Source organism: Dasypus novemcinctus, chromosome 3 (assembly GCF_030445035.2).
Source record: "Dasypus novemcinctus isolate mDasNov1 chromosome 3, mDasNov1.1.hap2, whole genome shotgun sequence".
NCBI classification, from domain to species: Eukaryota; Metazoa; Chordata; class Mammalia; order Cingulata; family Dasypodidae; genus Dasypus; species Dasypus novemcinctus.
In genome coordinates, this window is record NC_080675.1 from 50,664,351 (window position 1) to 50,685,110 (window position 20,760).

Genomic DNA, 20,760 nt, shown 5'->3' on the forward strand with positions numbered 1-20,760 from the left:
CATTATATGAATATAACTGAATTTTATTCCCTGTTGATAAACATTTCAGATGTTTCCAATTTTTTCTGCTATTACAAATAATACTATAGAAATTATCTTTGTGCAAGTCTGCTTGTATACAGGTTGTACAGAGAAGAGTTAACATAGCAGGCCTAACTGCTAGCCTTTGAAAGACCTTAGAATATTGGACCCTGGCTGGTATCTGGGAACTTGGATTTTTGGAAAAGTTGCCACAACCCTAACTGATAAGAGTGGCTCATTGTACTGAAACTGTCTGTGCAAACAATATCGTTTATGCTGGATACTTGCTTTCCTTTTGGGAATTTGGAATTTTGGTAGATATTGGGCAGAGTGTGCCTACATGAAAAGCCTTCAGTGAAGACCCTGGACACTGAGTCTCTGATGAGATTCCCTGGTAGTCAACTTATCAATGTTGTCCTTGTTCCTGGGGAACTAAGTACACTCAGTGCGACTCCACTGGTAAAGGATTCCTAGAAGCTTGCACCTGGTCTCCTCTGAGCTTTACTCTACGCATCTTTTCCCTCTGCAGATTTAGCTCTGTGTTCTTTAGCTATAATAAACTTTAGTCTTTGATATGACTACATTGTGAGTTCTGTGAGTCCTTCTAGCAAATCATCAAAACTGGGGATATCTTGGGAACTCCCAAAATACTTGTATGTACAAGAGTTTCTCTAGAATTGGAATCACCAGGTTATGAAACCTAAACCTGAAATCCCCAGGGCCACAGGATATATGTATCTTTATTACAAACTACCAGTTTACTCTTCAAGGTACTTGTGTGAATTTACATTCCCTCTATCAGGGATTGAGAATTCCTAGTATCAGACTTTTTATTTTTGCCAATTGGATGTGTGTGAAATGCCATCTCGTTTCTAGGAAATTCTTTATAATATACTTCTTGGCTGATTTGATAATGAAATATAATTTCTACCTAATTACTGAGATACTTCCTATTTCATATATGCGTTTAACCCCATAGCAGTTTTATAAAGTAGTATAGCGTTATTTAATAAAAACTAATTGGAACTGGATAAAATTATTCAGAGCATAAAATATTTCCTATAAAAAAAGGAAAATGATTATTCATAAAAATTTTGCATAAAATAAAAATTTGTCCTAAATTATCTTACATAATAGACAATCAGAAAAGTACAAACCAGGTAAACATTTCATTAAGACTTTGATCTTCAATTGCTATTCTGCCTGGAATTAGTTTGCCAGAAAGGTTAATAACTACACACTACAGCTATCTGCTTACATCTCACCTACCTAAAAGCAACCCTGAGAAGTACAATATGGTTGAATCTGCATTTAGTATAAGACGAAAGCATTACAGCTCAAAAGAGTAGTTCATTCCCATCAAGATCTATTTTCTTGCTAATATTTCCACTGCAGATCATTGACCAAAGCTTTTATATTATCTTGACCAGTAATCTTCTCAGACTGCTTCAGAATCTAAACAATATCTACTAAGATAAGACCAAACTTCCTTATGTGCTTTGATATAATATTATGGAAAACTATTTTTGACTTTTTATGGATCTAAGCTATTGTATTGCATCTACTTGATGCAATATAACATCTACACATCAAAATATTAAAATCTGTTTTATAGCCCATAATATGGTTGGATCAAGAGACTGCTTTTCTGAGCATTCTTTATTTTTGCACTTTAAATACATTAGTGAGGATTTCTTAAGCACAGTTCATTTACTTACCTAAACTTCCAGCTGCCATTGCAGACTGCAGTGCTGCAGCCAAACTCGGGACCATTTGGTAGTAATACACAGTATCTGTGCACACACAGGCAGCAGTGCCCACTACTCCTGGCCAACTCTGAATTGGTCGGGGAAACCCCACTAAGAATATAGGAAGGGTGAAGAGTGGGAATAAGGGAGAAGACAGTAGTGTAGAAAAAACTATGAAGAGCAATACAAACGGAGAGAAGATAATGTTGAGTATACATAAAGTGGTAGTTGATTTTCGACGTTTTTTCTCCATCCATGATGTCAAAAGTACAGTCACAGCAAACCTCAATTTAGAGACGAACTGAATCAGTCGATCACGCATGATACCAACCTGGAGAGATGTAAAAATTATTTTATTTATTCTTAAAGACTTTTCATGAATTTTCAAGATCACATAAGGAAAACTCAATGATTTTATTCTTGCTTCAATATCTCTTTTGGGGAACTAGCCCTAATATGCAATTCCTTGTTATAATTTTCTCCAACCTCACAATAAATGAGACATATTTTTAAAAATCAGGGCTCTCTTTCTTAATAAATTAACACTAAAGAGAACTGGATAGAGTGCTATCTGTGTATCTATACCTTAATGTTGACTAAGCTTTGTATTATATGATCTTTAAGTCTTATGAACCAGAAGTAGTAACTAGTTAAGCAATAGGAAAAGTGAATAAAAACTCTGGAAGCCATTTTGTTAATTATCATCCTGCATCCAATTATGACTACCTCTTTTTTTAAAAAAAAAATTTATTTATTTCCCCCCTCCCACCCTGTTATCTGCTGTGTCCATTCGCTGTGTGTTTTTCTGTGTCTGTTTGTATTTGCATTAGGTGGCTCTGGGAACCAATCCAGGGACCTTCTGGAGTGGGAGAAAGGTGATAATTCTCTTGCACCATCTCAGATCCTTGTTCTGCTACATCTCCTATCGTCTCTCCTCTGTGTCTCTTGTTGCATCATCTTGCTGCGCCAGCTCTCTGCATTTGCCGGCATTCCTGCGGGGCGGGGGGAGGCAGTCCCACACGGGGCAGCATTCCTGCATGGAGTGGCACTCCTGCGTGGGCCAGCACTCCATGTGGGCCAGCTTGCTACGTGGGCAAGCTTGCCTTCACCAGGATGCCCTGGGCATTGAACCCTAGACCTCCTAAATGGTAAATGGTAGCCAAACTGCCTGAGCCACATCTGTTTCCCATGACTGCATCCTAACTGAGTTTCTGACATTTTGATGGAGATATTCTGACATCGTAAATATTTTAATGCAAACTAAAAAAAAAAGAGCACTACATCTCCAGCTTTTAAAAACTATTAAGTCACTTGAAAAACAGATGTTCTCTCCCCAATGTTATCCTCAACTCCTAGGAGAGAAATAGGCCTAAACCAATCAGGAATTTTTTCATATAATATTTGATGACCAAAAAGTATAATTTACATTCTGATGGAATTAATAAATCAAAATGTCCAGCTTCCTTCAACTGGTACAGACAAACAGATTTCTATCTTGTGCCTAAAAGAATTAAAATATCTCCTTTTGACCTAACATCATGGAGGAAGCTTATTCTCATGGTATCTACAGTTATATATTTTAATTTGAAACAAAAATACACTCTAATATAAATCGATTACCTCTAATTAATTAATTTCCTCTAGTATTTTTCTACCTTAAAGATACATGGATTTCTTTATGAATACCAAAAAGTAAGGTTAAAGGTCCCTTTACCAGTGTGAAATTTCTCCTATTCCTTGCCTCGAACAGGTCTAGCCAAATTTCACTTTTCATTTGGCCCATTTTCAAAACTCATGCCATTCTCCACAATGAGATTAAAAAAAAAATCGTTTTATTATTTATTATAGTTTGGAGCTGTATGCACCCCAGAAAAATAGGTTCTTAGACTGAATCTATACCTGTGGGTGTGAACCCATTTTAAGTAGTACCTTTTGATGAGGTTACTTCAGTTAAGGTGTGGCCAACTCCAATTAGGATGGGTCTTAATCCTATTACTGGAGTTCTTTCTAAGGGAATGAAATTCAGACAGAGAAACATAGAGGAAGGAGCCAGAAGCTAAACATCAACAGAACCGTAAAGAGAAGGGAGAATTCCATCTCTATGGCAGCCAGTCAGCTTCTCCTGGAGAATTCACTGAAAATTCATTAGAGTTCCCAGCCTGTGGCCTACCCTATAGAATTTGGACTCGCCCATCCCCACAATGTCAGTTCTGCTTCCCTAGAGAACCTTTACTAACACACTATTCAATGTTACAAATTACTGAACATTCCTGCTACTGCGTTGTTTCTCATTTGTTTTATTCTGCTACCTTCCTATAGAAGACACACAACAATGTCTTCCTCACCCTTCTTTTCATTTTTATGCACAAGCAGTTTTACAGAGAGGAATTTTGCAAGTGGGGTGGATACTCGAGGTAAAGTTACTTTTTTTTTTTACTTTACTAGTCATTGATGACACCCAGACTTATGCAAAGTGTATAATTAGTTGCAAAAACAAATTACTTGCTCCCAAAATTGTTATTTACATACCTGGCTTCACTATCTTCTGCTAGAATTGTTATTTACTACAAGTATTTATATTTTTGTATACATAAAAATAAAAGATCCATACAGTACAGGGATGTGGTTTGCCTCCTCATTGTTATTTTCAAAGGTTAGTAATAACACTCCAAATATTTCTATTTCTCATAATTATCCATCATAGAAGTCATTTATAGTCTTATTCTATCTTTTGAAATTTGTTTTCATTTGTGCAAACCTGAGGGGAAATGAGGTTCAAGTGTTTACTGACTATTCCGAGTGGAGAACTAGTTTCTGTTCATCACCTATTAAAGTTGCCTTAAGATATGGAGCAAGATGGTAGCTTAGTAAGGAGCTCCTTAAGTTGGTTCCTGCTACAGGGCTGTTAGTAAACACCCAGAGCTCTCTAGAGCTAGCTGCAGCACCTGTATGGGGGCTTCAAGAGGCCAGAAGAGCATCCTGCCACATCCTTGAAGGAATGGAAGGAGGAGGCTGCCCATCTGCAGGGAAGACTTGTAAGGAGAATGCTCTACGTGACGGAGGCCGGTGCCCATCCTCCACTGGAGGCAAAGAGTGCCTCGGGAGCTGCTGGTGGGGACTGGCTTCTTTCCATCCAGATCAGACTGTAGCTCTAGCCTAGGCCCCAGCCCCACCTCCAGCAGGATGAAGCTGCGGGGACCTGCACCAGCCTCTTGAGGAAATTACCAGCAAAGCCGCGGAGGCTGGTGATTACCCTACTCTGGCAGCACAAGCTGCCTCAGGAGCTGCTCTGTTCCTGGAATTGGAAGCTCCATTTCCCAAAAACAGAGGAGGAGGAGATGGCTGGCTGCCGATTTTGGCTACTGATTGGTAGACTTGGCTGGTTAAGATAAAACCCTGTTAAGAGCTGGTGTGTGAATCAGCCCAAGTCAGAAAGAGGGCAGTGGCCGCCATTTTGACTCTGTCCCCAGCCTGAGGGGGAGCCAGGACCAAAAATCACAGTGACAGTAGGAACCGGTTTCTCTCACGCAGATCAGCCTGCAGCCCTTGCCTAGGCTTCAGCCCCACCTCTAGCAGGGAGGAGGCTGGTGGGCCCTGCACCAGCCTATACAGGTTACTGTGTGCAGGTACCTTTGGCTGGCACAGACTGAAAATTGGAAGTCTACCAAGGCAAGTGTGGTCATCTTGGACCCACACTGCATAGGCGGCTGCCCACACCTGCAGCTCCATCCATGCCCTAGGCAGGGGAGACAGGGGTGTGAAGCTTCATCAGTCTCTCTGGGTAACTACAGTCTAGGCCTGCACGACTTGGATTATTCCACACAGCTGTGATTTTGTCCCTACCCCTCACAAAGGAGAAAGGTAGAAGAAGCTTCACTGGTTCCTGGTGCAATGATGGCAACTTGAGCCTCCACGGCTTACAGCACCAACTACATGCTTGGCTCCAACTGCACAACCAGCAAGGGAGAAAGGGGAGGAAGCCCTAAACTAAAGAGAAAAACTGCACCTAAAATAAATACTCTAGTAATCCAGATGCCAAGACACCAAAAAAAAATTACATTCCACACCAAGAAACAGGAAGCTATGGCCAGTTAAAGGAACAAGATAAGCCTCCAGATGACATAAAGGAGTTGAGACAACTAATCACAGATGTTCAAACAAATCTCCTTAATAAATTCAATGAGATGGCTAAAGAGATTGAGGATATTAAGAAGACACTGGATGAGCACAAAGAAGAATTTGAAAGCCTGCACAGAAAAAAGCAGATCTTATGGGAATGAAAGATGCAATAAATGAAATTAAAAAAACATTGGAATCACATAATAGCAGATTCGAGGAGGCAGAAGAAAGGATTGGTGAGCTTGAAGAAATGGCCTCTGAAAATGAATATACAAAAGAACAGATGAAGAATGGAAAAAATTGAACAAGGTCTCAGGGAACTAAATGACAGCAAAAAATGTGCAAACATATGTGTCATGGGTGTCCCAGAAGGAGAAGAGAAGGGAAAAGAGGCAGAAGGAATATTTGAAGAAATAATGGTAGAATATTTCCCAACCCTACTGAAGGACATAGATATTCATATCCAAGAAACACAACGTAATCCCACCTGAAAAATCTAAATAGACCAACTCACATACTCACCAATATGCCAAAGGCCAAAGACAAAGAGAGAATTGTGAGAGCAGCAAGAGAAAAGCAATGCATAACATAGAAGGGATACGCAATAATTTAAGTGCTGATTTCTCTCCAGAAACCATGAAGGCAAGAAGACAGTGGTCTGATATATTTAAGATATTACAAGAGAAACACTTCCAGCAAGAATCCTATATCTAGCAAGACTGTTTTTCAAAAATGGGGGTGAGATTAGAATACTCTCAGATAAACAGAAACTGAGAGAATTTCTAAGGAAGAGGCCAGATTTTCAGGAAATACTAAAGGGTGTGCTAGAGCCTAAAAAGAAAAGACAGGAGAGAGAGGCTGGAAGAGAGTCTAGAAATGAAGACTGTATCAATAAAAGTAAGTAAAAGTGCCAAAAGAGTGGTGAAAATAAAATATGACAGATAAGACTCAAATAGTCGGGAATAAACTTAACCAACAGGAATAAACTTAACCAACAGGAATAAACTTAACCAACAGTGTGAAGAACTTGTATTCAGAAAACTGCAACTCAATGGAAGAACATTCCATGTTCATGGATTGGAAGACTAAATGTCAATTAAGATGTCAATTCAAACTCAAACTGATAAACAGATTTAAAGCAATCCCAATAAAAATTCCACCAGCATTAAAGAAAAAATTGAAAACATGATCATCAAATTTATTGGGAAGGGTAAGGAGTCCTGAATAGCCAGAAACATCATAAAAATGAAAACGAGGCCTCATCTCCAGACACAAAATCATATTACCTAGCTACAGTGGTAAAAACAGCATGGTACTGGTATAAAGACAGACACAATAAACCAATGGAACCAAATTTATTATTCAGAAATAGACCCTCACATTTATGGTCAAGTGATTTTCAACTAGCCTGTCAAACTCACACAGTTTGGGCAGAACAATCCATTCAACAAATGGTGCTGAAAGAATTGGATATCCATAGCCAAAAGAAGGAAAGAGGACCCCTATCTCACCCTTATCCAAAAATTAACTGAAAATGGATCAAAAACCTAAAAATAAAAGCAAGAACCATAAAACCTATAGAAGAAATTATAGGAAAATATCTTCAAGGCCTGGTGGTAGGTGGTGGATTCTTACAGGAGATAAGAGGAGGACTGAGTTGACTATTGATGTTTAACGTATGTAGAAGTTTTAATTAACTTTACTGTAAAAGTGTGGAAATGGACAGTAACACAGAGTAAGTAACAGCTAGTTTATAAATGCGAATGTGACTGAAAATGGCAGTCTAGTATGTAAATACCAATTAACAGAATGCTAGAGAATAATCTAAGAACTGGATTGCACAGTAAACCATGAGGTGGATGAGAACTGTGGTTGCTGTGCAGATGCAAGAGCATCCTTTGTGGGCTACAGCAAATGTATATCACTGCTGCAGGGTGTTGGGAATGTGGAGAGGCATGGGAAAAATACAGCTGGAGTGATCTATGGACTGTGGTTAGTAGTAATAATATAATATTCTTATATTATCTATTCGAAAGATGTACTGTGTTGATAATGAGGCAGTATGGAAAATGTGAGCCAAATGTACACTATGCACATGGTAATAATCAGATAATATTTTCGTACCTGTAGCAAATGTTCCACCACAGTTTGATGTGTTGATGGAGAGGTGTTGTTTGGGAATTCTACACACATGCATAATTGTTTTATAAGTTTACAACTTCTGTCATAAAAGACATATTTAAAAAATAATAATAGGGTGGGTTGGGGGAAAAACACCAAATGTAAGATAAGGAGTATGATTAGTAATAAGATTTTTACATTATTCTTTCATAATTTGTAACAAACATCTCACAAGAATGCAAGGTGTTGGTGGAGGGTTGATGTATGAGACCCCTGTATGATGTTATGCATGTTTGCTTTATAAGTTCACAACTTTTACAATACACTTGTTTATGTATGTTCATATATAAAATGATATAAGGATAATAATAAAAGGGTTGGTTGGGGGAAAAACATTTTGGTTAGTAGTAATATTTTGACAATGCTCTTTAATCATTAGTTAAAAAGGTTTAACAACAATGCAAGTTATTGGTGGTAGGGTTGAGTTATGAGAGTCCTGTATGATGTTATATATGTTTTGTGTACTTACAAAGCAACTATTATTATACACTTGTTTATATATATTTATGTATAAGTAATATACTTCAATAATTAATTTAAAATTAATTCAATAAATTAATTTTTAAAAAATTGCCTTAAAGAAGTGCAACAATGAAATACCATTAGAGAAAAATGGGAATGTTCCCAATACTGCTCAGAAGACACAAATCACTGAAACCAACTCAAGAAATAGAAGATCTGACTAGACTTTTAACAAGTGATTGGATTAGTGATTGGATTAAAAATTCCCCACATTGAAAAGCTCAGCATCAGATAGTTTTAACAGTGAATACTGCAAAACATTTTAGAAAAATTAATACCAATTCTTCTAGAAAACAGGAGAGAATGGAACACTTCCAACTCATTTTATGACACTAAAACTAGGCAAAGGGACTACCAGAAAAAAACAAACTACCGATAAATATATCTTATGAATATAAATTTAAAACCTCAACAAAATACTAGCAAACTGAATCCAGCAACATATAAAAAGATTATAAAGCATACCCAAGTGGGATTAATTTCAGGAATGTGAGATTGGTTTCAGAGCTGAAAATCAATCAACATATTACACTATGTTAATAGATTAAAAACCCCAAACTACATGACCATTTGAATAGACAAGACAAAGCATACAACAAAATTCAATACCCTTTGACAATAAAAACACTCAACAAACTAAGACTAGAAGGGAACTTCCTCAAACTGATTAAAGGCTTCTTCGAAAAACTCACAGCTGACATTTTTAATGATAAAAGGCCAACATAATATTTAACCAAGAAATACTGAAAGTTTTCCTTCTAAGATCTCTCTCACCATTTTATTCCACAATGAAGTGGTTCTATCCAATGAAATTAGGCAAGAAAAAGAAATAAAAGACATCCAGATTGGAAAGGAAGAAGCAAAGCTATCTCTGTTTATAGATACCATAGTCTTGTATACAGAACATCCTAAGGAATTCTCCAAAAAATATTAGAACTAATAAAAAGGCTTAGTGAGGTACTGGAATAGAAGATTAATATAAAAAATCAATTTTATCTCTGTACTCTAGCAAACAAGCCAAAGATGAAATTTAGAAAATAATTACATTTGCCATAGCATCAAATAAGTTCAATAAAAGAAGTACAGTACTTGTATATGGAAAACTATAAAACAATGTTGACGGAAACTAAAGATTTAAGTGGAAAGACATCCTGTGTTGATGGACTGGAATAATTAATATTTTTAAGATGGCAATACTCCCCAAATTCATCTACAGATTCAATGGAATTCCTATCAAAGTCCCAGATGCTTTTTGGGCAGAACTGAACTTAAAAGGTATATAGTAATGTAATGGTCCCAGAAGAGTCAAAACAAGAATAATTAAAACAGTCTTGAAAAGGAAGACCAAAGTTGGAGGGCTCACACTCTCAATTTCAAAACCTAGCACAAAACCAAAGTAATCAATACAGTGTGGCACTGGTGTAAGTGTAGATATATAGATCAGTGGAATAGAACTGACAGTCTAGACATAAACCCTTATATTTACGGTCTTTGGATTTTTGACAAGGATGCCAAGAAATTCCAATGGGGGAAAGAATAGTCTTTTAAACAAACACTGCTGGGATAATGAGATAGCCACAGACAAAATAATGAAGGTATATGCTTAACTGCAACATATACAAAAATTAACTCAAAATAGGTCATAGGCCCAAATATAAGAGCTAAAACATAAAACTCTTAATAGAAAACATAGTAAATCTTTGTAACCTTAGAGTAAGTATTGTTTCTTAGAATATGACACCAAAAACACAAGTGGCAAAAGAAAAATATAGTTAAAATTGTACTTCATCAAAACTAAAAGCTTTTGTGGTTCAAAGGATAGTACCAAGAAAGTGAAAAGACAAGCTATAGATTTGGAGAAAATTTTTTCAAAACATATCTGTCAAGGGACTTGTATCCAGAATATATTAAAAACACTCTTAAAATTCTACAATAAAAATACAAATAACCCAAATAAAAATGGGCAAAAGATTTGAACAGATAGTTCTTCTAAGAATATATACAAATGGCCAATAACCACATGCAAAGATGTTTAACATCATTACCATATCAGAGAAATGCAAATCAAAAGTACAATGAGAGCAGGAAGCACCAAGTAAGACGGCTCTAATAACTAATTTAAACTCTTGTGCATTACAGGAATATAAATGGCACAGACATTTTGGACAACAGTATGGCAATTCCTTGGAGTGTTAAACATGTTAAACACAGAGTTACTATATGACCTTGCCATTCTACTCCTAGGTATATACCTAAGAGAAATGAAAACATCTGTCCTTACAAAAACTTATACACAAATCTTCATAGTGGCATTATTTATGATGGTCAAAAAGTGAAAACTACCTAAATATCAACTGATAAATGAATCAACCAAATGTACACATACCCATACAATGGAACATTATTCATCAATAAAAAAAGAACTGATTGATGTACACTATAACCTGGAAGAACCTTGAAAATACCGTATACGTGAAAGAAGCAAGATGCAAAAGACTACAAAGTATGTCATTCCATTCATGTGAAATGTCCTGAATAGGTAAATCAATAGAGAAAGAAAATAGATTAGTGGTTGCTTGGGATAAAAAGGGGATGGGCAGAGTGAAGGATAGAGAGTGGGAATGGGGAATGAGTATTAATGTGTATGAGGTTTCTTTTGGAGAGTGTTGAAAATGTTCTAAAATTAGACTGTAGTGATGGTTGCAAAATTCTATGAATATACAACACTCAGCGACACACTTTAAGTGGGGGAATCTTATGGCTATGTGAAATATATCTCACTAAATCTGTTAAAGGACTTACCAGTAGGAGTCTGATTCCTGTATCCAGACTTCTAGCCCACCATGAATCTGTACCGAAGATCAACAAGTGCACTACTGAGACAGTGACTGTCTCCAATAAAGCACTTTCCGTATTCTGCCATACCTGCAGTACACAAATTATCCATTTTAATGGGTAGAATTTGATAATCTAAGCAAACTATTAAACAAAATCAAAATTAAATTTAGCAATGAGAAAACACTATTAAGTATTACCATCCTAAAAGCTCTTGTGAATCCAATGGAGATAGACATGGAGTGGAGCCCTTGTAAGGAACTGTCCAGTGAAAGAAATGCTATCAGAGCAAAAGGTGATACTAAAACAAAAAAAGAGACAAATTTAATTAAGACAAAGTAGTCCCTTCTACCATATTTTATTTTCCAAAAATGAGAACTATTACTAGCACACTTAAGCAATTAACTATAAATACTAAAACCAAAACATAAAAGTACACTTGTATGCACAGTATGATATACCATTCAAATATGGCAACTCCGCAATATTTTTGTACATTTCCCAGATATGGTTTATAACAAAAGTTTAGTAGCTTTTATATTCCTACCTAGAGTTAGCAAAATCCGTCTGACAACACCAATCTTCATGAGACTTGTTTGCTTCTCTAAGAATGCAGTCACGATTTGCACATCCTTTGGATAGAAAGGGTTTCGGATAATTCCAAAGATATAGACACTTTGAATTTCTCTAAGTATCCACAGTATTACAAGTAATATCATCAAAATATAACCAACAATTGCCTGTGGACTGTTTCTGGAAATCTGTGAGAAACCAGCAAAGTGATGCAGCAAACTAGCTTCTAAGAGAGCCAAGACTAGTATAATGAAATAGAAAAGGCATTCTTTCCATGTGAACTGTTTTTCTGAACCACTTAGTAAAGCATTAGATTTGGTTCCAATTCTGTGTCCGGTCATACTGTGTTTGAAGACAAAAACCATCTCACTTAGATTAAGACTCAGTAAGAACCCAAGTCCGGTCATGAAAAGAACCACACCAACAGTGCTGGGAATGAAATATGATGTTACAGCTGTTCCAGCAGAAATGATGAACATTATTAATAACCTGCAGAAGAAAAAGAAAAAAAGAGATTTGATTGAAAAGAAAAATTTTAAGAATATGTTACATATAACTTCCATATTTTAAAAAATTACCGTAGGTGGGTTGACATGGGTGAGCCCCCAAGGCCAAACTCTAAAACTTGTTCCATTGCCCATAAGAAAAATGCATCTGGCGGGGGCAGAGTCCCCAGTGCCCAGAGAAAGGGTAAAAATATAAACAAGATGTGTAAAATCTGATTCATTTGTTCTAGAGCTGGTATATTTACTATAAACCTGTAAGAAAAAGAAAACATTTAAATCATACAAAATAATACATAGAAGAGGATCTTTCCAATGAAAACCAAACAACACAGAATAGCACATACAACCTCCTCACCACCCTCTTCCCCATTTCAAATCCTCCAGACAACAGAAATACTTACAGAAAGGTCTTAGTCTCAACTTACAAAAGATCAACACAATACACTAGGATTGTTATCCTTCCCCTTTACAAGCAACTGTCCAAACTCACCTGTGCAGAAGTTTGGCATTAAGATAATATGGGTTCAATTGTTGAAAGAAGGAAGTAAAGAGCCATCACTGAGTAACAGTAAAATCAAATATAGGGATTTATAAAACCGAACAACTGAATTCAAGGCAAAAATATTTCTCTCTTAAATGTCTAAATTATATTGACTGAAATTCTACCAATGATTCTTTAATTTTAAATGTAGATTCCAAATAACTCTGGGAAAACTAAAGACTTGCTGACATTTATACACTAATAGAAAAGGGAGAAATCTCTTCTCTTCCTCCTCCTTTTCCCTGCACTGTCCTGTTTCCAGACCCCAAAATTTGGTCAGTAGAGTTTCCAGAAATCAGCAACATTAGGTTATAAATGTGTCCCTGTGGGTGGCCTTGGAACTTAGCTAACATTTCTCTCCTGTGTGAGATTTAAGAACACAAACTTACACAATCCCCTTATAAATTAGGGGCTGCCTCTAGCTTCAGTAGAGAAAATGGAAATTCAAATAGTACATACAATTTAAATATAAAACAATTTAATGAAAACTTTAAAGGGAAGAAGGATAAAAATTACCAAAATATTACTGATATTTTAGAATAAGGCTCATTAAACACCTTGTCGGGGGACCAAAAAGGTCAAAGAACATATATATAGAGTACCAACAAAACTTTCAAAATACAAGACTAAATCTCAAAACTTACATTGTTCTTGAATACTTAGGCTATTAGGAATCAAAGTTAACCTTTGCAATAATTACCCACTTAAGTATATGTTGACAGCCCAGAAACAAATGTATAGCAACTATGGATATAATAAAGGCATAATGTGTTTGTTTACACAGATAGCAGGATCACACCAGCTAATGCACTCTGCCTCAGGATGTGTCCTTCAAATTTTTATAAGCAAAGATTAATGAATACAAGGTTAACAATGTGATGCTAAATTAGCCAATGATACTTTCTGTCAAGTAGTTTTAAAGTCCAATTCATTTAGTTTTGAGAAGAAAACACTCAAGTAATGAAAAAGAAAATCAAACCACACATGATAAGCTACAGGAAGGCCAAGAAAAACATGCAGATCTGTAGAGTTTTCTTTTATTTAAAGACACATCTCTTGCTAACATACTCAAGGATATGATAGTCTGTGTAAAAATAATGTATACACAAGAAGCCTTTTACCTAAGTTTTTCATTTTATCCTCAAATCTTTCTTTTTGTTCATACAATAAACAATCAGCAATGGCAGGGAAAAGTATTTACAAACAAGGATACCATAAATAAATATAAGTACATGTAATTGAAGTAATCAAGCATTGTGATTACTCTTCCCTGGAATAAGACTTAGTCCCAAATCAATGATCATTATGGCTAATCACTTTACATGGAAAAATGATTAAATTCTAATGTTTCTGATAATATAAAAGGAATTTTCTAGGGTAAACAAATCTCAGTCTTGAAGGAAAAACCTAACAACTATACTGCACACTCACTAAGATCCACATGCCAAGAAAAAAGATGTGCTTTATAGTGGCTAAACGATTACATCATTGCATTGAAACATTATTACATCATTACATCATTGAAAGGATTCTTGAGAGTCTATAAGCTAAGCATTGTAGAATTATTGCTTGTCTTTGATTAAATAAAAATGCACGAGAAAATGTTTAAAATTATTAATACACAACTGTACTGGGTAGAATAAAGAATGGGAGAAAAAAGAAGATTAGTACATCGGTGGAGCTTTTATCTCTCCAGCTTTCTTTCAGATTCTCTGAAACAAAACGAAGACACAGTTTGATATATCTAACAACTGTTGAAATTTGAAAGCCATATTCATTTGAAGAGTGCTTGCAATTATTTGGCTGTAGTAGTATAATAACTACTGTATAAAAAGCATTTCAATTCTTCATTATTTTGTTAATGAGAAGCTAAATTTTTCTAAAAGCAGAGTAATAGGTAATTCTGCACAATGTCTTTTTTTTTCCTTTAAAAATATATTTGGGGATTGTCTGTCTTTCCTCTTAGTTTTAGTTTAAAAAATCTCACAGCAATTATCATACTTTAAATATTAAACTATGTATTATATCCAATTGAAAAATATTTTGGTACTTTCTTAGCAATGAGTAAAGCAGAAAGTATGGAAAGTCAAGATAAATGCATTATAAATTAATTGCCAGATTATTCTAGAAATTAAAGAATTTAGAGCACAATTTTAATGCAAAAATGTATTGTCAGATATGTAATGCCTGATTTCAAAAACAGCACAGACATAAAAACTCAAGAATCTGTATTATAAAATTAATAATCTTATAAACAAATCTTTTTAAGGTCATACAGATACCCACTCATTTAAACTCATTTTTGCTGCTAAAATTTCAAAATACAGCATTCAGCTGTTATATATTTTATAGCCAGTATGACAGTAGAACTGAGGAAAACAAATATAAGTCAATATCCTGTAAATTAATTCTTCCCTTGTATATCTGGCTTAGTGAAAAATTACATGGGCATTATAATGTTGTCTGGTCCATAAATGCAGTACAATTAGAACAGATTAAAAGAAAGCAAACAGACATCTAAGAATAGGTCAGTTTCAGTACATAAACTGACTAAATATTTTTAAATGCCTGTATAATTCTACCTGGACACTAACCTGGGAAAGAGAAAGCTGCAATCTATAGAAACAGAGAAAGAAAAAATGTCAGATTTAGAATAGGCAAGCAAAAAAGGTTTATCAATCAACTTTAAAAACAATTTTGTTAAATGCTATTGTCTTTCTTCTGCAAAAATTGATTCAAAATCTATATTCCTTCCTAAATTACTAAACAAAATTAGAAATGTTACTCTAGTCATCTTAAATTCACTCAATCTGTACACGATATTTATGTGTATAAATTTTAAATTCTTCACTCTCACCCCCCCATAGCAAAGTTCCATATCTTTTTAAAGGTTTTAGTCATGTTATCTTACAGATTAAAAACTCCTTTATTTAAAGTGAAACACAGGATTGAAAAACTGCTTATTTAATTGTTCTGAAAAGGATTTTTTTAAACTCTCCATTAAGTTTTTATAGCTGCTTTAGTATGAAAGTTAAAGAGTTTACTAAGATTAATCATCAAAATAACCTATTATTCAATGACTTAGTCTTGCTCATTTTTAATCCACAGATAAATATTTGTGATAGAGCTCTTATTATGTATACTTAAAAACAAAGCAACTTATAAAGTATTCAACAGATTTTTACCTGTGCGTCAGGTCCACAGAAACAAAAAAAAATATATAAAGAGGTCTCATAAGAGGAGTGATTTCATACGTATCCTGGGTTTGGAAAGTTGCAGTCTCTGTTGCTGTGTTTACAATTAATGAATATTCTCCTATACATAATGTCATCCATCCAAAGACAAACAGTAGCACGGTGCCTCCCATACTACCGTACAGCAAGGTTATTCTATATGGAAGCAGATACCATGTTCCAAGACCACATAGTAACCCAGCAAGAACACAATGAAAGACTGTATTAGCTATATATTTCTTGCCAGGAATTAGAAATCTGATAGTCTCAGCACCAGCACAACTTGTAAATTCATGCTCATCTTCTTCTGCTAAGATATCAGTAGTTAGTATCCTTTCTACTGTCACTGACTTGTTTCTGGCATATAAACTTGTGAACTGGATGACAAATGCAGTGAGAAGCATTAGTCCACCTGAAAGTGCTGCAGCATAATAGTCTTCCAGAACACCTAACTGGTACAGAAGTGTTCCTGTTCCACCCAAAACCCATGGCATCAGAAAAAGGATAATTTGATTAACATATATGTAAGGAGGGGCACAATAGCCTAATTTGAGTCGAGGGCCTCCAAGAACAGTCTGTGGAAAACGCTTCAAAAAGAAGTCCTGTTTGTAATCATTCAGCAGAGGCACATCTGGACTCATCCTTCTCATTCAAGATTATTCTGAAAGTCACATCCTCTTCAGTAACATAGCAGCATTCTAAGAAAAAGAAAAAAGTCACTATTTGAAAATGTCATCCTTAGAATATGAAAAAAACCCCAAAACATCCACATTTCTATTTTTATCTCCTGAGCTAAACTATTAGTTCATTCCAGGTAATATTTATAACTTAACTTCTCTGGCCCCTCCCACATACTTGACACTAAACAAATACTTGCTAAGGTTTTTTTGTTTTTAATTTTTAATTTTGAAATAATTTCAAACTTACAAAAACAACACAAAACCCATATAGAGAATTCCAACATGCCTAAGCTGTTTTTAAACTGAAAAAACAAAAAAAACCAACAACAACAACAAAAAAAATCACTATTTACCTAGAACTTAATATTTGGAATTAGATCTTAAGTTAAACTCACAAGTTTAGATTTTGAGGTCAAAGGAAAGTTCAAAAGCCAGTGCTCTTTTTGCAACTCATATATCCTAGAGGTTTAAAACTGGTTATTTCCCAGTGAGGGTTTTTGTTTTAAACTTTTGCCACTACTACAGGGGTCAGCAATCTTTTTCTGTAAAGTGCCAAAGAGTAAATATTTTAGGTTTTTGTGGACCATATGGTTTCTGTCACAACAACTCAACTCTACTGTTGCAGCACAAAAGTAGCAGTAGTCAAAACATGCATAAATGCCTGAGAATGCCTGTGTTTCAATTAAACTTAAGCAGTATTTACGATAACAGGCAGTGGGCCAGATTTGACCCATGGGCCCTGGTATGGCAAACCCTGTTTTATAAATAAGGATATTCTCTATAAAGGGAAAATAATGGAAGTAGAATAAAAATACTGTTATTTATGATGAATAATTATAGTAAATTTAGGACATTCTGATAATTTAAACATTAAATTGTGTTAAAATTAATATTTCAATAAAAATCCATGTACCCATTGGCAACTCAGCAAGTAGTGGGAAGAATACTGAACTAGAACTCAAAAGACCCTAGATACCAGAGTAAATGCTTATTATTAGCTATATTACCATGGGCAAGCCACTTAAATCATTTTTCCGTCTGCTTGTCAGTTTCTAGAATCTATCAGAACTGGGAGGCAGAATTTCATAATAGGTTTTATACATGGTTTAGTTTAAACTATTTTCATTTAAGAGCCACAAAAATCTAAGTATCAAATAGCATGGATTCTCTTCTCTTATCTTTCAGCTTTCCCTTTTCTTGGGATATAGTCAGCCAGCAGTTTATTCTGAAAAAATGTTTCCTGACACAAGATTAGCTAATAAAGTATTACCTCAGTAGATCATACATTGGACTAGAAAAGAAAATTTAAAGCAATTTAAAAATAGTCTTTCTCCCAGTTAGTTTAAAATAGTCTTTCTGCTAGTTCTACCAAACTAATAATATCAGCCCTGGAGACAGCTTTTGGGTATCATGAAAGGTTTTGCAGTCTTCTCATATCTTCTAGACTTGGTTTTAGTTCTGTACAAAATAAGTCATGGCTTTTACTCATATAACATCCCTTCAAGTACTCACAAAATAAAAGAATCACAGGACCAAATGGAATCTTCAGGGTCTCAAAGAATGAAAAGATTGCCTCCCTCCCCTCTGCATGAGGTTATCTCCTTTACTGTGAGGCTCAGGGTACTGTATTCTGATATGATTGGTCTGTAGAGCCATGGGTTAAGGTTATACTCCCTATGGGTTGGGGGTAAACAGTTCTGATTTAAATTATCTATGGAAGAGGCCATCAGGCATGAAAATGAACTTGGATGGCTGGCATGGCCTTTGAAGAGCCTGAACATGCCTAAAATTTCCCCAGGGAGTAAGCTGAAAGTTGGCCCTCCTGCTCCACTGAGATAAGCCAGAACAAGGTGGGGTGGTTCACTGGGAAACAAAGCAACTAAAGACAGCTTATGAACCAGATTATCTAGCTGTATGCTAATATCCATTTTCATTTCCCTTTTAGTACTTCTAAGACTTCCGTAACATTTAGTTTAAATGTTCTCATATATTTAGTGGAATACTGTGTAGTATTCCAAACAATGGGATATTTTCAAGAAGATCTAGAGTTGACAGAGAAATATGGAAAGAGTCCAGAATATACTGAAAAAAAGAAGTTGCTGATTCCATTTGTAATTTTTTAAAAAAGAGTACAGTACATACACTTGCATGAATATATAGTAGGGCATAGTTTGCACAAGTGTAAAAAGTTTCAGAAGGGATATTCACTAAGTTACGTGTGTATGTATATATGAATATATTTTATATTTGAAAATTTTGACACCTCTTCTAATTACCAAAATGATCTCTAGAACTCTCAACCCCGAAGCCTTGCAAACACATCCGATGCTTTTGCGTCTACTCATGTTGTGTCCTTTGCCTAGGATGCCTCTCCTACCTTACCTAGTTAGTCATCTTAGTCAGCTTTCAAGACTATATAATCTCTTCCTGAAATTCTGCAGAGCATTTTAGCCTGGACACATCTCTTTTTTCTATTTACCATATTCACTGCTGGTTTATAATACTCATCTTGTAATATGTATTAACATAGGACATTTTTTACAGTGATTTACTGTCTTTTTCACTTCTTTACATGTTAGCTTTTCATATGTAGTTCTTTTCTCTACTAAAGTAGAGTATTTGTAAGTAGGGACCAAATCCTGAGAATCCTCTGATTTTTCATAATATTTAGCAAAATACCTTGGCAAGGAGAGGTATGTAAAACATTTATGGCATAGCTTAAATCAGATGATTATGGCAGTTTGAAGCTTTTGTGGACTCCAGAAAATCATGTCCTTAGGGTTAATCCATTCCTGTGCATGTAAACACATTGTAGGTAGGACCTTTTGATTAAACTACTTCAGTTAAGGGTGTTGGTTAGATTGCTTGACCCAGGGTGGGTCTTAATCCTTTTACTGGAGTTCTTTACTAATGGAGGAATAAAAGTCACAGACACAGAACGTAGCTGCAGAGGCAGAGAGGAACCTAGAAGCTGAGAGAGAAGCCCCTTGGAACCAGAAGTTGGAATTAACAAACACAGAGGCTGGGAGGAAGCCACTCTAGCCAGAAACTGAAAACAATGAGGCCCAGAAGGGATAAAAGACTGGATGCCACCAAATATCTAATGACCCACAGCTGTGCATCTTCCGTTTATGCCTCCATATGCCTGACTGCCCACAGATGCAGCTTGTCAGACAGCATCTCTGATGACACCTTGATTTGGACACTTTAATGGTCTCAGAACTATAAGCTTTTAACCTAATAAATCCACACTGTAAAAGTCAACTCATTTCTGGTATATTGCATTGATAGCCTTTAGCAAACTAAAGCAATAATTAAAGTTGGAAAACATGAGATCTGTTTTAAATGAAAGTTATTTGCCATTTGCTATTTGAAAACTTCTTCCTGCATCCAAAGGCCCACCCAAAACAGTATATCCATAACCTCCTTATTCTCAGTTTTAACAATTTTGGTAAGTACCTTCATTTAAAAAAATTTACTTTATGGAATAATAACAGCATCTATTGATGGTGTTATTGGCACAGGGAAGAGGCTACTTAGAGAAGTATATGCTGTGGAGAAGGAAGTGGTGGGAGACTTTTAAGATGTTAGTTCAATTTTCAATTTGCTCCCTATCCTATGCTACACTTTAATCTCCTTCATCACAAGGAAAGGAGGAGCTAGTTCATACTCAGAGAAGGGCAGGGAGAACAACAGACACAAGCAGCAAAATGAGGCAGGAGCAATCAAGAATTCAGTGAGAGCAGTCCAGAAGTACCAAGAGAACATAAATCCCCTCAAGAAGCCTCAGAAATATGAGGA

General features: G+C 35.5%; 1 protein-coding gene across 12 annotated transcripts in view; it reads right to left on the reverse strand.

The window, feature by feature from the left end:
• Positions 1–20,760, reverse strand: part of PCNX4 (pecanex 4) — a 47,254-nt gene that overhangs the window by 13,205 nt on the left and 13,289 nt on the right. For 6 of the 12 annotated variants that reach the window (XM_071213900.1, XM_071213899.1, XM_058293337.2 and 3 more), the window contains exons 2-7: positions 16,232–16,977; positions 12,578–12,757; positions 11,974–12,488; positions 11,627–11,727; positions 11,394–11,516; positions 1,740–2,100 (exon numbers count right to left, since the gene is read on the reverse strand). In XM_071213900.1, the coding sequence (XP_071070001.1) occupies positions 1,740–2,100; positions 11,394–11,516; positions 11,627–11,727; positions 11,974–12,488; positions 12,578–12,757; positions 16,232–16,929 (1,978 nt within the window). In that variant the 5' untranslated portion in view covers positions 16,930–16,977. Of the gene's footprint in view, positions 1–1,739; positions 2,101–11,393; positions 11,517–11,626; positions 11,728–11,973; positions 12,489–12,577; positions 13,876–15,640; positions 15,663–16,231; positions 16,978–20,760 lie in introns of all 12 variants that reach the window. The other 6 variants (XM_058293340.2, XM_058293345.2, XM_058293341.2 and 3 more) reach the window with 3 other exon arrangements.